At 43.5% G+C, this 15,036-nt stretch overlaps 1 protein-coding gene and 1 long non-coding RNA gene across 2 annotated transcripts in view; both read right to left on the reverse strand.

The window, feature by feature from the left end:
- Positions 1 to 15,036, reverse strand: part of LOC309366133 — a 128,672-nt gene that overhangs the window by 46,221 nt on the left and 67,415 nt on the right. The window lies entirely within an intron of this gene.
- The window catches only part of ACYP2 (acylphosphatase 2), a 63,233-nt gene continuing 53,740 nt past the window's right edge, over positions 5,544 to 15,036 (reverse strand). The window contains exon 4 of the mRNA XM_081904575.1: positions 5,544 to 6,070. Coding sequence (XP_081760701.1) covers positions 5,956 to 6,070 — 115 coding nt within the window. The 3' untranslated portion in view covers positions 5,544 to 5,955. The remainder of the gene's footprint in view (positions 6,071 to 15,036) is intronic.

Raw genomic sequence — 15,036 nt, forward strand, 5'->3', positions numbered from 1 at the left:
AGTTTGTTAATGGTGCTGAGAGATGTTAGGACCCCCCTATTCTGCTCACAGAGCCAAAGTTCAGGCTGGATTAAGAATCCCTCTTTCCAGGGAATTCTGAGAATTCCCTAGGAACTCTGGGAATTGTCCTGCAAGATTTGGAGGGCCACTGGCTCCGCAACTCATCCTTCCCCTCTTTCTTGATGTCCGCTTGTGGCAATGCAAAGGAGCCTGGTGGTCTAGTGAATCTATTTGAAAGACTGTCAGAGGACAGTCCTCTATCTGGTGCAAATCTGGTTTAACAATGATGAACCATAAGATGGGAGAGCAGGAGCCCTGAAGTTGCCCATCAACAACAGAGCAGGAAACTCAGATCACCTGAGCGCAGTTTTCTCTGCTGCCGCAGTGTATCTCTGTTTAATTATGGTAATTATTTATAAATGTGCATTTGTATCTACAAATTAGCACACACAAACGCTGCTTAAATCCCTGTCCTCTTTTTGTTTTTTGTTGTTGTTTTTTGACAGTGGACACTTTGCAGTCGGGAGTAGACGGCAGCCCCATGTTATTAATCAGTATAGCTCTCCGGTCTAATCCCGTTCTTTCTCTCTCTCTTTCTCTCTCAGAGTAAGAGGATTCTGTGAGCAAACATGCACACAGATTTCTAAGAATAAAAGGAGCGCCGGGAAAGGCTCCGGGGGACTTCAGGGAAATGAGACGCGACAGATTGGTGTCACGTAAGGGAAAGTACAGCAGCAGATCCCCGTCGTGGGGGGACGTGGCTGCAAAAACGTCCTCGTCGCTTTGCGACGCATCAAATACTGTAGGAATGTCAGAGGCCCAAACAGGTTGGACCAAAGGCCATCAAGCTTGATTATGTGGGCTAAAGTTCTGGCACCCAGTTGTCTTCCACCATAGCTGTCAACTTTTCCCTTTTCTTGCGAGGAATCCTATTCGGAATCATCATCATCATTCATCATTTTTAATTTGTATGCCGCCTTTCTATCTTACAATACTCAAGGTGGTTTACAAGCTGAAGAAACAAAAAATGCACATCTTATAACAATCTAATGCTAGACAGGGATTGGAAGGTGTTTAAAGGATACTTGCAAAACCATATTGAAAAATCAGAACTCCTATTAGAATAAACAAGTTCTGTTTTAAATACTGAAATACTAAATAAGATGGATAACAATGTGTAATAGAAAAAGAAGCATGGAATTAGGTTAAAGGTGTATGAAAGAAAGTAATAGAAGTGGAAAGAAATTGTAATTGAGTATATTGGAAGTCTAACACAAAGGTGGGGTGAGGGGTGGTGAATGGTGATGGGAAAAGGAATTATCTGTGGGACTGAATATAGGTATGTTTGAATATCTTTAAGGATTGTATGAAATGTATGTTTGTCTGCTTGCATATTCGCAATATGTGTGTATTAATGCTGAATTATTTCAACAATAAAAACTTTTTTAAAAAAACAACAACAACAATCTAATGCAATACAAAAATGTGATAATAAAACATAACTTTAAAATAGGCAGCCTACATCAAAATAGTAACATTCAACAATCAATTAGAATAGTGTAAAATAATAATGACATATAAAAGTTAAACAGAAATCCACTCAACAGTTACAATAATATCTAAACTATAATCAATAAAACAACGGCAAGCCAAAGTACATAAAACAATAGAATACACATTGAGAAGCAGAGGGTGGGGCAAGCAGTGGCGTAGCGTGGGTTGTCAGCACCCGGGGCAAGGCAAGTAATTTGCACCCCCTAACCCGTGGATTTGCGCCCCCTAACCCTAACCCCCAGGTGTTGCGCCCGGTGCGGCCGGCCCCCCCTGCACCCCCACGCTACGCCACTGGGGGCAAGGCAGGTGGAAGGAGGCCTTGCCTGATGGAGTCTCTTCCCTTAAAAAGGGGAAAACATTGACAGCTATAGTCTTCTAAGGCAGAGTGGTGGGCAGTCTGTGGTCCTCCAGGTGTTACAGGACTACAGCTCCCACAACCCCTCACTCCTGGTCATGCTGACTGGGGCTGATGGGAACTGGAATCCAATCACATGTGCAAAGTCACTGGGTCTCCATTCCTATTCTAGGAGGCTTTAAGGACCGCCTCTCCCCATACAGACAGACCCAGACCCTGCGCTTTTCGTCTGAGGTTCTTTTCTCTGTCTTTCCCCCCCACCAACGAAGTCCGGAGAGTGGCATCACAAAAACAGGCCTTTTCTGTGATGGCTCCCCCGATTGTGGAATACTCTCCCCAGAGAGGCTCGCTTGGCGTCATCACTGAGAGACTCGCTTGGCGCTTCTGTGCATGATTTAGTGCTTTTGCGCATGCACGAGCACTGAAACCCGGAAGTAATCGCTTAAGCTGAAGCGTCTGTAAACCAAGTGTCAGGGAACTGCCTCGGAGCCAGAGGCGGAGGGAAGGCTCCAGAGGGATGCCGGAGAGGGTCCCAGCAGGCAGAGAGGCAGCCCATCTGCTGGGGAAGGAAATCAGCGTAACACCAGTGGAGAAGGGGGGCAGATGGGGGAATCGGAGAGGAGGCTCCAGGACTCTTCACCGGAGACCAGCGGAGAGAGCACGGGTGCTCCGCTGCCCACACCCTCCCTGCGCAGAAGACTTCCGCGGAGGGAGAGTAGGAGGAGACTTGGCGTCAAAGAACTTCTTTGCTGGAAGAAGTTCAAGAAACGCCCACTGACGGATTCTGCCAGCGACTGAAACAGCCACGAAGTGAAGGGCTGTCCAGACAGAAAGGGTTCAACCAGGTAACCTAGCCAGGAGTGGCGGCAACTTACGCACGAGCAACCCCTATAACCATTACACCAAGGTACCACTGTACTAGTAGATCTCTAGATCTCTGGGTGATTTGCAGTGGACCTTGTAGTAAATTTGCAGCTTGCAACTCCCAATTGTTTAACAATAGCAACAACCAAACTACTTTCCCCACCTAAATTAGACTGAGGACATGAAACAAGCTAACCAGGACTGGCCTTTTCGTGGGACAGAACTGGCTTCAGTTCTAGTACTGAAAACAAATTTCTTGGCTCACGATGTGGTCAGAGGCACCCACTGTATGTCTTCTGCACCTTGGTAGGTCTCGTGCTTCTAGTAAAAAAACAAAGTAGATCCACAATGCCTATAGTCTGCCCACCCCGTGCCTTACACCACAGCACAGTGATAATGAATTGTGGAAACAACACATTGAGCCGTGTGTGTGTGTCCTGTAACTCAACATCACCATCGTTTTGGCTCTGGATCACAGTCTCCAGCCGAAGGATTTTCCGGCTATTGAACAAGACCTACACTTGATCTTTGCCATTTTGCATTTCGTTTTAACAAGGGTCACCCTCTAGGAACTCAACAAAGGATGCTTGTGGGTGATCACAAAAGCTGTGTGTATCTGGAACGATAACAACTTATTAGCAACCCAGGCAAGAACTTGAAGGAAATCCCCAGGGCTAGGCATGGACAAAAGACCCAATGAAAATAAATCCAATAGTCAGAAGGAACAGTGCTCTCCACACACATGCTGTTCCGCCACGGCAGACCATTTCTTAGTTATTTAAAAAAAAATTGAATTCATGCTTTACGGATGACATCAGTAAAACAGTGCTGGAGAATGACTCCTTTGGTTCTACATGAGAAGATGCCTCTGGACTGTCGCTGTTTTGTAGGAAGAATTCAAGCACGTCCTGGAACTTTAAGTTTGGGCAATTAAAATGGATGAAAGAGCTCTACCAACCTAGCCCAACAAATCCACTTTAAGAAAGAAAGGGACATTTTGCAGTTGGGGAATGCATTGGAAAAGTACAGAATGAGTGGATGATTAGAGAAAAGATGTATGAAGACCCTGCAAGCAAAGAAAGATGGATGCAGGGCAAATGTTCATTATCATATACAGTGGTACCTCGCAGGGCGAATGCCTCACAAGACGAAAAATGCGCAAGACGAAAGGGTTTTTCGTTTTTTGAGTTGCTTCGCAAGACGATTTCCCCTATGGGCTTGCTTCGCAAGACGAAACGTCTTGCAAGTTTGTTTCCGTTTTCTTAAAACCGTTAATACCAGGGTGCATCCGTGCTTCGCAAGACGAAAAATCCGCAAGACGAAGAAACTCGCAGAATGAATTAATTTTGTCTTGCGAGGCACCACTGTAACCACCCTGAATGTTCCATAAAGACTGGAAGGAGTCTAACCTCCCTGGTAGTTTTGCACAGGCAAATAAGAACAAATTCTCCATAAACGGGTCATCTGGAGGAGACCCAAGAGCCAGTGTCCTTGCATTCTTGCTACATGCCAGTGTCACAAAGGGCAGTTGAGATCTCAATGAGCAGCATCTTCCAGTCACACCAGTTTGACTATGGTGCATCAAAATCTCCATCATGTTATCATGAGTGCTTATTGATACAAGTGCAAAACAACCATCAAAATTTCTGTTCATAATTTTCACATGGCATGTTCAGCACATTGCTAGGGTTAGTAAGGAATTTGCATGAGGTCTAAACCACAGATCCTAGGGCTTGCCAATCAGAAGGTCGGCGGTTCGAATCCCTGCAACGGGGTGAGCTCCTGCCAACCTAGCAGTTTGAAAGCATGTCAAAGTGCAAGTAGATAAATAGGTACCACTCCGGCAGGAAGGTAAACAGCATTTTTGTGCGCTGCTCTGGTTCACCAGAAGCAGCTTGGTCATGCTGGCCACATGACCCAGAAGCTGTCTGCGGACAAACACTGGCTCCCTCGGCCAGTAAAGCGAGATGAGTGCCGCAACCCCAGAGTCATTCACGACTGGACTTAACAGTCAGGGGTCCCTTCACCTTTCAAACAGAGATAAGACTGAAACACATTTTTTGTTTTCTTTTTATTTAATTAATTTTCCACATTTCCATCAGGCAATTGTAAACAGTTTTGGGTTTTTCCTGTTATAGATGGATGAACCCTGGATTCAAGCACTGAAGGTTCGTGAGGAAGAGCAAAGCATGTTTTGCAGTTTGCAGTTCTGATTGGCTAGTGCCATTTTCCTTCCTAGAAGGAACTGTGTTCTTGTTGCCAAATGGCCTGCGGCTACCGCGGCAAAGGAGTAGTCATTCAAACAAGAGAACTAAGGGCATTGGGCGGTTTTCATATTGTTTTAACATTGTCTAAGTCACTTGGATCAGAATGCAAGGTAAACATATTGAAAGATAGGCCGGAGAGGGAGAGAGAGAGAGACAGAGAAGGTGTTGTAGTTTCTGTGATGTGAAGCCAACCAGATACAGCTGAGGAACCCTATAGCGAAGAACTCAGCACTTACCTGGGAGTAAGCCGCACTGGATGCAGTGGTACTTACTTCCAAGTAAAGATGGTTAGGGTTGCTCTGTAAATAAACACAGCAATAACTGCCAAGGGCACAATCTGATGCAGTTATTCTTTGGAGTCCTATTGGAACCAGTGTGCTTAATGCTTTGTTATGAGTTGGACTGGGTGGGATGTTAAATGCATTAATGTGCCATGTTTTCTTCCAAGCAGCAGCCAGTCAGGATCGGGAGCCTGGTGTGTCAACCCTTCTTGCATTGCCACTGTTAAATGCAATCACACTCTTAGTTGGGCTTGCTAAGAACTTGCCTCGAGAGAGGCTCCTATTTGCCTTTTTGAAATCTGTAGGGACAGCTTCAGCTTGGGGGAGCCAGTGGTTGTAAAGATGTCATTTTTCAAAAAATGTCTCTCTAAAATTACAGCACACAGCAGTTCCTACTGAGAGAATTGCTACATTTCCCTAACATTCAGGAGGTTCCAAAAAGTGGGATCGTGCACTTTAGAGAAGCGTGAAACATTATCATGCAAAAGCAGAAACCTAACAATATAATAATAAATTATAATTAATATTATTATAGTGTTTCAATTAAGTAGATAATATAATGATAACATCAACAATAATTTCAAGTGATTAATTGCTATAAGCAGTATAATCAGCTTGGTGTTGTTCTGTTTGGCTAGTATCTTGTGCTAAAGCCCGTGAACTCAAGTTTAGTGATCTCTTTCTCATTAGCAAAATTAGTCCGGTCGATGCGTGAGCTTGGGCTTCCGACGTTGGTCAGCCAGGCCTTCCTGCAAGGAGAAAGTAAAGGGCAGACCAGTTAGAGCACGGCAAGATTTCCTGTATAATAGTCACTCTGCTTGTGTGTTTCACGGGTTCCCTATAACTTCGAAAGACCTCCTATTCCCGTATAGACCTGTAAAATCAGTATCTGTCCATTTCAGTTTTTCCAAGTTTCTCACCCTTTACCCCTGTCTTAAATCCAGTTCTCCACATTTCTGCATCAATTTGTGATTTTTTTTAAAAAAAAGAAAAGAATCCTCATTTTAAAATTTGCATCTGACCAAACTGCGGGAGGCAGTGGAAGACATAAGAGCCTGGTGTGCTCTGGTCCATGGGGTCACGAAGAGGCGGACACAACTAAACGACTAAACAACAACAACAACAGTGCATACAGTATATTTACTTATCTTTATGCAATTTTTGACTGTTATACACATTTCTGCAAGCTATTTCATGCTAATTTAGCAGGTTCTCCTTTTGATGAAATCAAATTTCTTCCCCATCCCTAAAGATCACTTGGGTCATCTTGGGAAATTTTACTCCTCACATTTTTTTCATCATTGCACCAGCCCTGTGGCATTCCCTCCCCTCTTTGTGAAGCATTCCTCCTTCAGCTTCTTCAGCAATCTTCTAAAGACGCATATTCCCCCCTAGCTTTTCCTCAATCCATATAAACGAGATCTTATTAGTAATAAATTCCCATCTACATCTATCATAATACTACCCGTAAAACTGTTTTCCTGGCTTTCATGATTTAGCTGTTTTTATTTTATTGTTCTTATGTGGTGCTTTACATACCATTTAGAGATTTTTTTAAAATAACTAAACAGTTTAGAAATCCTGTGAAATAAAACAAATAAATACTTCATTCCCCTCCTCCCTCAACAGTCTTCATTGGGCCATTTGGGGGGGCCCAGTCCCTTCGGAATTCCCCCCCCTTGGGTGGTACTTCTACGCCAATGTGCCTCTTCTGTGCAGATGTTGTTGTTTTGTCTGCATGAGGACCAGCGCTTGGAGAACTGAGATCTCTATATGCATGATGTTCTGGTTCTTTTCCTTGCATACGGTACGATAATCTTTATTGTCGTTGTCCCATACAGAACAACAAAATTGAAAAAATCTACATCAGACATTCAAAAACCAACAAGCCTGCTATCCCAGCCTGGTTAACCCCCTAAAAATTCTGATACCCCATAATTAAATACAATATACTCCCATAGAGACTACTTTACACTGCGTTTAAAACCAAAATCGCATTTGGATAGAAACTGTTTCTCAGGCAGCTAGTCCTAGTCTTTATAACCCTGTACCTTCTTCCAGAAGGCAGAAGCTGAAAGAGATCATTTCTGGGGTTCGCACTATCCAGCACAATCTCTGCAGCTTTCTTATGACACCTGGAAGCGTAGATTTGATCCAAGGTGGGAAGAGTGCACCCAATTATTCTCTCCGCAGTCTTTACAACCCTGGACAGCATTGTTTTTTCCCTGACTGTGCAGCTCCCAAACCACACACATAGACCATAAATTAATACACTCTCCACAGTTCAATGGTAAACTGCCATCAACAGGTCCTTTGAGAGATTATTTTTCCGGAGGATTCTCAGAAAATATAACCTCTGCTGTGCTCTCATCAGGTCTTTGCTGTTTTCTCCCCAGGTTAGGCCATTTCAATGGCCTGATCTTATGTGGTTGTGGCATTTAACCCCTTCTTTGTCATTGGACACAGAGGAATGGTGGGAGGAACCAGGTACTGCCCATCAAGAGCAGAGGATACTGGACTTGATGGACTAATGGACCGACTCCATAATACAGCAGTTTCAAAATGGGGGACAGTCCACATCTTATGCATATGTAGGTTCCAGACTCCTGTAAATTCCTGGCTCCAGTAGGTTTTAGAATTTAATCAATGCTTGGAGTGTTAAAACTGGGTGCTAGACCTGTGTGTTTCAAGCCAGACCTGTGTGCATTAAGCTGTGTGCTAGACACTTTGAATCCCCTGGAATCGGCAAATGTTAAAAACTAATTAAGCTAGGTTTTGTTTTGGTTTTTTAAACTGCTTTATTGGTTTTAAAACTGTATAACATGAATAGTCAATAGATGTTAAAGACAACGTGAAAATAAACAAACATTCATTTCGTAATTGTTACTTATTGTGTACATCAATTTGTGATTAAATTCATCATGACCTCCGATCTCCCCATTGTGTTCCCAAACCACATTCTTTAGTTACACACTTAACTTTATCTTCTCTGAATTATTCTGATTGCTTTAAATTTATAAAGTTGTCCTATTACATGCAGAAACTCAGTCAAGGCCTGCCAACAGATTGATATTTTGGCAATGTTCTTTTTGGTAAACTCTATATATGTCCCACTCTAATAAATTTTTCATCTGTAACGTCTTGTAACCTTGCTGATATTCTCGCTAGTTCAGCATACTCTCTCAATTTATTTTGCCAGTCTGATTTGGATCGGATAACTCCCCCCTTCCAGTTTTTTGCAATTAGAATTCTGGCAGCTACTGTGGAGTACATGAAAACTCTCCTGAAATTCTTTGGGATTCCGTTACCCATAATTCCTAGCAGGAAGGCTTCAGACTTTTTAGGGAAAGAGTGTTTAAACATTTTCTTAAGCTCATTATAGATCATTCCCCAAAACTCTCTGATCTTTTTTACAGTTCCACCACATGTGGATTAATGTGCCTTCTGCCTCCCTGCATTTCTAACAGGTGTTTGGCCTAGATCTAAACATTTTGGCTAATTTAACAAATACCACCTGTAAAGCATTTTCATACAGTTTTCTTTTAGATCGTAACATGACGTATAGTGTTATAGCTATAATTGAGCTAGGTTAAGATTTCCATGCCCAAGAAATTGCCTGGGATGATGGGCCATTAGGGGAACTAAAGGAAGGTGACAGAATATAAGGTAAGCCAAAGAGAAGGGGTTCTGTGCCAGATGGCAAATGGGAAGGGCTCCTATCTTAACCTAGAGTTACCGTATTTTTCGCTCTATAGGAAGCACTTTTCCCCCTCCAAAAATTGAGGGGAAATGTGTGTGCGTCCTATGGAGCGAATGCAGACTCCTTGGCTTCAGCGATAGCAACGCGAAGCCTCCGAAGCGCAGAGGGAGCGCTCCCTGCGTGCTCCGGAGGCTTTGCGTTGCTTTCACTGAAGCCTGGAGAGTGAGAGGGGTCGTGCACACCTACCCTTCTTGCTCTCCAGGCTTCAGGGATAGCCGTCTGAAGCCTTTGGAGCGCAGAGGGAACTCGCGCTGCGCTCCGAAGGCTTTGGGTTCCTTTTGCTGAAGCCGGAAGAGCAAGACTCTCCTGGCTTCAGCAGAGAGGGAGAGCTGCACAGCGCCCCTTCAGCGAAGCGGGAGGAGAAATGGAAGGGGCTCCGTTTCTCCTGCCGCTTCGCTGAAAGGGCGCTGAGCAGAGGGGGGGGGTATTTTTTTTTCTTGTTCTCCCCCTCTATGGTTGGGTGTGTCCTATAGAGCGAAAAATATGGTAGTTAGAAGATAAAATCAGAGGTTAGAGAGTTCTGTGACTGAGACACAAAGCAGCAGGCAGAGCAGAGTGGCTGATGGCAGTTTGGATTCAGGGCTGTACCTATGGACGAAGCAAGGCCCTCTTGAAATGTTTATGCTATGAACCCCTCCATCATAGGCTCAGGTTGTATAAATGTGCAAATAAACCATATGTCATGAAAGACACTACAATTTCCACTGTGCCTCATTTCCAAAAGAAAACATGGACCCCAAGTAAGTGTGGCCGAAACCCCTGGGATCTCCCATTGCAAGGAGACTGGGCTGGCCTGCAACATTATTAAAGTCCACGGCAAAATTCCTGCTGATTTTAATGGCGCTGGATCTCAATCAATGCCTATTTTATATAGTGGGTTGTTATGGATTTCATAAAGCCCTCTCTGCAGACACCGATATAGCATATAAATACACACAAATATATTATCATCACTGTGGTCAGAAAGGTCCGGCAGGGTCAACACATTAAGTCTCAACCAGAAAGCGGACAAAATTAAAAAGCATGTTATTAAAATTCAACAATGGGTACCAAAAGGTTAGGAAATGTCAGGATTCTGCCTAGTCTTAATGCAAAGCCTTTGGGGTATATATGCAGCACAATATTTATCAAAAAATCAATGCTCTCTCCTTCTTTGCTTCCATTACGTTGATTTTCAGCACCGGCTAAGTGAGAAATTTGCATCCTGTTTACTCCAGAGAAACCCTATTATTAGTAGCTTCCGTCCTGCGGATTGGTGGTTTACTTCTGAGCTCTGATTCCCCCAAACACACCACATATGAAAGCAATGCAGACAAAGTCAGTGATTGATTACAAACCATGAACCATGAGTCTGAGCACATCGTAGTAACTACTCACTGTTCAAATAAGCTTTCCGCACACAGCAATAGACTGGAAAGAGAAGTTGCTGAATTGCAACTTATTACCAGACTTAAAACCATGGGTAGGCAAACTAAGGCCTGGGGGCCAGATCCGGTCCAATCACCTTCTCAAACCGGCCCCTGGACGGTCCGGGAATCAGCGTGTTTTTACATGAGTAGAATGTGTCCTTTTATTTAAAATGCATCTCTGGGTTATTTGTGGGGCCTGCCTGGTGTTTTTACATGAGCAGAATGTGTACTTTTATTTAAAATGCACCTCTGGTTTATTTGTGGGGCATAGGAATTTGTTTATTATTATTTTTTCAAAATATAGTCCAGCCCCCCACAAGGTCTGAGGGACAGTGGACCGGCCCCCTGCTGAAAAAGTTTGCTGACCCCTGTTTAAAACCATGAAGAGACCTGGTCTAAACAGAGACATTGGATTCTTATCTCATTATACATGATAAAGCTATTTTTAGCCATCTCGCCCCTTGCTTTTTCCTGTAAGACCTGTTGCCGTCGTTAACAGCTGTCAACAGGTTTACCACACCTATCAGCCAGTCACTCATTCCCAGCACCCTTCTGAGTAATACCCCTCCCCACCCTCTCACTATATATAAGGGTCTGGTGACTTCTGTTTCAGTGTGTCTGAAGAAGTGTGCATGCACACAAAAGCTCATACCCAGAACAAACTTAGTTGGTCTCTAAGGTGCTACTGGAAGGATTTTTAAAAAATTTGTTTCGACTACGGCAGACCAACACGGCTACCTGCCTGTAATTAGCACACAGCATGGAACATTCATGGTAAATGTTATTAGGCAGTTTTCAGTCTTGTTCTTAACCCTGCAAACACTAGAGACACAGGTTGCCATGCTAGCTGCAACTGATGGGAGTTGGAGTCCAACAGTGTCTCATGGGCACCATGTTGGCTGCCCCTGACTTAAGACAATAGGCTGTGTCACAAAATTACTCCCAGATGGTTATAACTAAGCACTCCCTATTCAGACTAAAACTTTCCGGGGAAGAGCTCATGTCTTCCCTAGAAATTACCACGAAGGGTGGTCCACTTCATGTCACGAGAACCATGGACTGAAAGGAATTGAATGTGTCGCTCTCAAGACTTGGGGAGCCTTGTCTGCTGAAGCGGAATGCTTTCATCTGTCGATGCCCTTAAAGTCAAAATCTGCCTGTCTCTGCTGCCATGGAAACCAAATTCACCCGTTTGGCAAAAATGGGGAGGCTGGTGTTAAGGTTTCTATGCCTCCTCTTTCTAAAGGATCGAGGAAACCCAGGACACAATGCTGGGCAAAGCTTACGAGGCTATTAATCACATGAGATCACAGGGAATACGTGGCATCTCTCTAGAGTGGAGGTAGGCAGAATGCAGAGAGGGGTCTACTGGTACATCTCTGGATGATTTGTAGGAATGGGCAATAATTTGTTTGTTTCTTCTTTTTACTACCAACTGTTTAGCAGTGGAAACAACAACAAAAAAGGTTTTCCTGCTCATGCTTAACTTCACATGGTTGAGAGAAGCAGGGATTTTAGAATCTCTGCTATGCAGTAACTCAAATGCACAATTGTGTGTATCTATCTATCTATCATCTATCTATCTATCTATCTATCTATCTATCTATCTATCTAACTATCTATCATCTATCTATCTATCTATCATCTATCTATCTATCTATCTATCTATCTATCTATCTATCTATCTATCTATCATCTATCTATCTATCTATCTATCTATCTATCTATCTATCTATCATCTATCTCTATCTATCTATCTATCATCTATCTATCTAAAATCTATCTCTATCTATCTATCTATCTATCTATCATCTATCTATCTATCATCTATCTGTCTATCTATCATCTATCTATCTATCTATCTATCTATCTATCTATCTATCTATCTATCTATCTATCATCTATCTATCATCTATCTATCTATCTATCTATCTATCTATCTATCTATCTATCTATCATCTATCTATCTATCTATCTATCTATCTATCTATCTATCATCTATCTATCATCTATCTATCTAATCTATATCTATCTATCTATCATCTATCTATCTCTATCATCTATCTATCTATCTATCTATCTATCTATCTATCTATCTATCATCTATCTATCTATCTATCTATCTATCTATCTATCTATCTATCATCTATCTATCTATCTATCTATCTATCTATCTATCTATCAATCATCTATCTATCTATCATCTATCATCACCAAAGCGGTCAACTTACAGATTTGAAAATAAGGGACCAGCAGCCAAAATAAGGGACCTGCAGCCTCACCTGTTCCAGGCACTCCAGTCTTCATGTCCTCCTGCAATCTGGTCAAACTCATGCTGGTAGCTTTGAGAACACTGTCCAACCAACTTTGTAACCAGAGGTTCAACTGAATAGAATCTGAACCACAAGGCCTATGCAGCCTCAACTTAAGATGGCTCCCCGGCCTGACTTTGCACTGCAAAGTTTGCAGCAGCACATGCAACAAAATGGTGTCCAGCATTCAAAAACCTCCTCAGCTTGCATTAACTAGCCACACACAAGGCATGCAAGCTCCACCCCCCAGTCGTTCTTAGACTTCTTGTGAGCAACACAGCCAAGCAACACAGTTGGAGCCTCCCTCCTCCCTGGCCGGCAGGGAGGGAGGGAGAGAAGCTGCTTCCTTTGAAATTTAAGGGACATCATTTAAGGGACATCCATCAATAAGGGACAGCAGCAGGACATGGCGCTGGAATAAGGGACTGTCCCTTCAAATAAGGGACACTTGACAGCTATGATCATCACATCCCAGAATTCGGGTGAGTTTTTATATTGCCACAGCAGGCACTGCAACCTTCCAACAGTTTGAACAACAGCGATTGTAAACCGCCCTGTGATCCTCAGAGGAAGGGGCAGGACAAAAACTTAAATCAATGAAATAATAATAATAATTTATTATTTATACCCCACCCATCTGGCTGGGTTTCGCCAGCCACCCTGGGTGGCTTCCAACAAAAGATTAAAAATACATTAAAACATCAGTCATAAAAAACTTCTCTAAACAGGGCTGCCTTCAGATGTCTTCTAAACTTGAGATAGTTGTTAATTCCTTTGACATCTGATGGGAGGCGTTCCACAGGGTGGGCGCCACTATGAAGAAGGCCCTCTGCCTGGTTCCCTATAACCTCACATCTCGCAGTGAGGGAACCGCCAGAAGACCATTGGAGGAGGACAGTGTCTCTGCTCAGCGCCCCTTCAGCGAAGCGGCAGGAGAAATGGAGCCCCTTCTATTTCTCCTCCCGCTTCGCTGAAGGGGCGCTACACAGGGCGGGAAAACTGTGCAGCGCCTCTCCAGCGAAGTGAAGCCTGGAGAGCAAGAGGGGTTGGTGCGCACCGATCCCTCTCGCTCTCGTGGCTTCAGACGGCTATCCGCAAGCCTTCAGAGCGCAGCAGGAGTTTGGAGCACAACAGGCTTGCGGATAGCTGCCTGAAGCCCCTGGAGCACAGCCTTTAAAGCCTCCGCAGAGCAGTGGGGTGAAGGCACCCTGCTGCCCTGCGGTGGCTTTGCACAGCCATCCCCAAGCTAGAACAGAGAGACAGAGCGCTGTGTAGTGCTCCGTCTCCCTGTTCTGGCTTTGGGCTTAGCCGCACAGCCTGCATTCGCTCTATAGGACGCACACATATTTCCCCTTAATTTTTGGAGGAGGAAAAGTGCATCCTATAGAGCGAAAAATACGGTAGACAGCTTTTCTGTGCCTTCAGCAAAGTGTGCATTTTCCTGAAGGTCAACATGCTCACGATCCAGAATTACAAAACAATTTAAGGCAGAAAGGGGGGAATATTTCACACGTATTATGATCCGTTCTGCATCCCACGCTCCTTTGTACAAGCTTAAACTGAATGCCGCACTGTGTGATTTACCATTTAAATGAAAGACATCAAACAGCATTTGTTAAAGACCTAGGCTGCCATCCTGCCTACAGCTGTAAACTGCCAAATCCTACCACAGTTTTCAGCATAAATTATGTGCTTTGCAGGAATGTCGCCCTCAGGGAGAGCCAGTTCCCTATAGAAATATGTAGCATTTTACAGTCTGTAGCAAATATTATTTTAACAATGCCTAGAAAGAAAAACCAGGATCCCCGCACATGTAAATGAAAAGAGACTCTTTGAATTAATGAATACTTCATTGTATCGTTCCCAAAAAAGCCTTACAATTAAATTCAGATTTCTCTTGGAGAAAAAAAGCACTTCATTAATTGTATACGATTATATCAAAACAAACAAACAGAAAACCAGCCCCCAAGCATTGCAACTAGCATGAGGGGAAGCGGAATATTGATTAATTGCGCATTAATGCTCACAAAGAACAAGGCCACTAACGAATCTGATTCATTATCCCTTGTTTGAGTTCTTGGCCAATTATTATTTCCCACAAAACTTCCATTGGCCTGGGGTTTACCATGTTGTTGTTGTTGTTTAGTCGTTTAGTCGTGTCCGACTCTTCGTGACCCCATGGACCAGAGAACGCCAGGCACCTCTGTCCTCCACTGCCTCCCGCAGTTTGGTCA

Source organism: Podarcis melisellensis (assembly GCF_964234715.1).
Source record: "Podarcis melisellensis genome assembly, chromosome: 3".
Classification (NCBI taxonomy): domain Eukaryota; kingdom Metazoa; phylum Chordata; class Lepidosauria; order Squamata; family Lacertidae; genus Podarcis; species Podarcis melisellensis.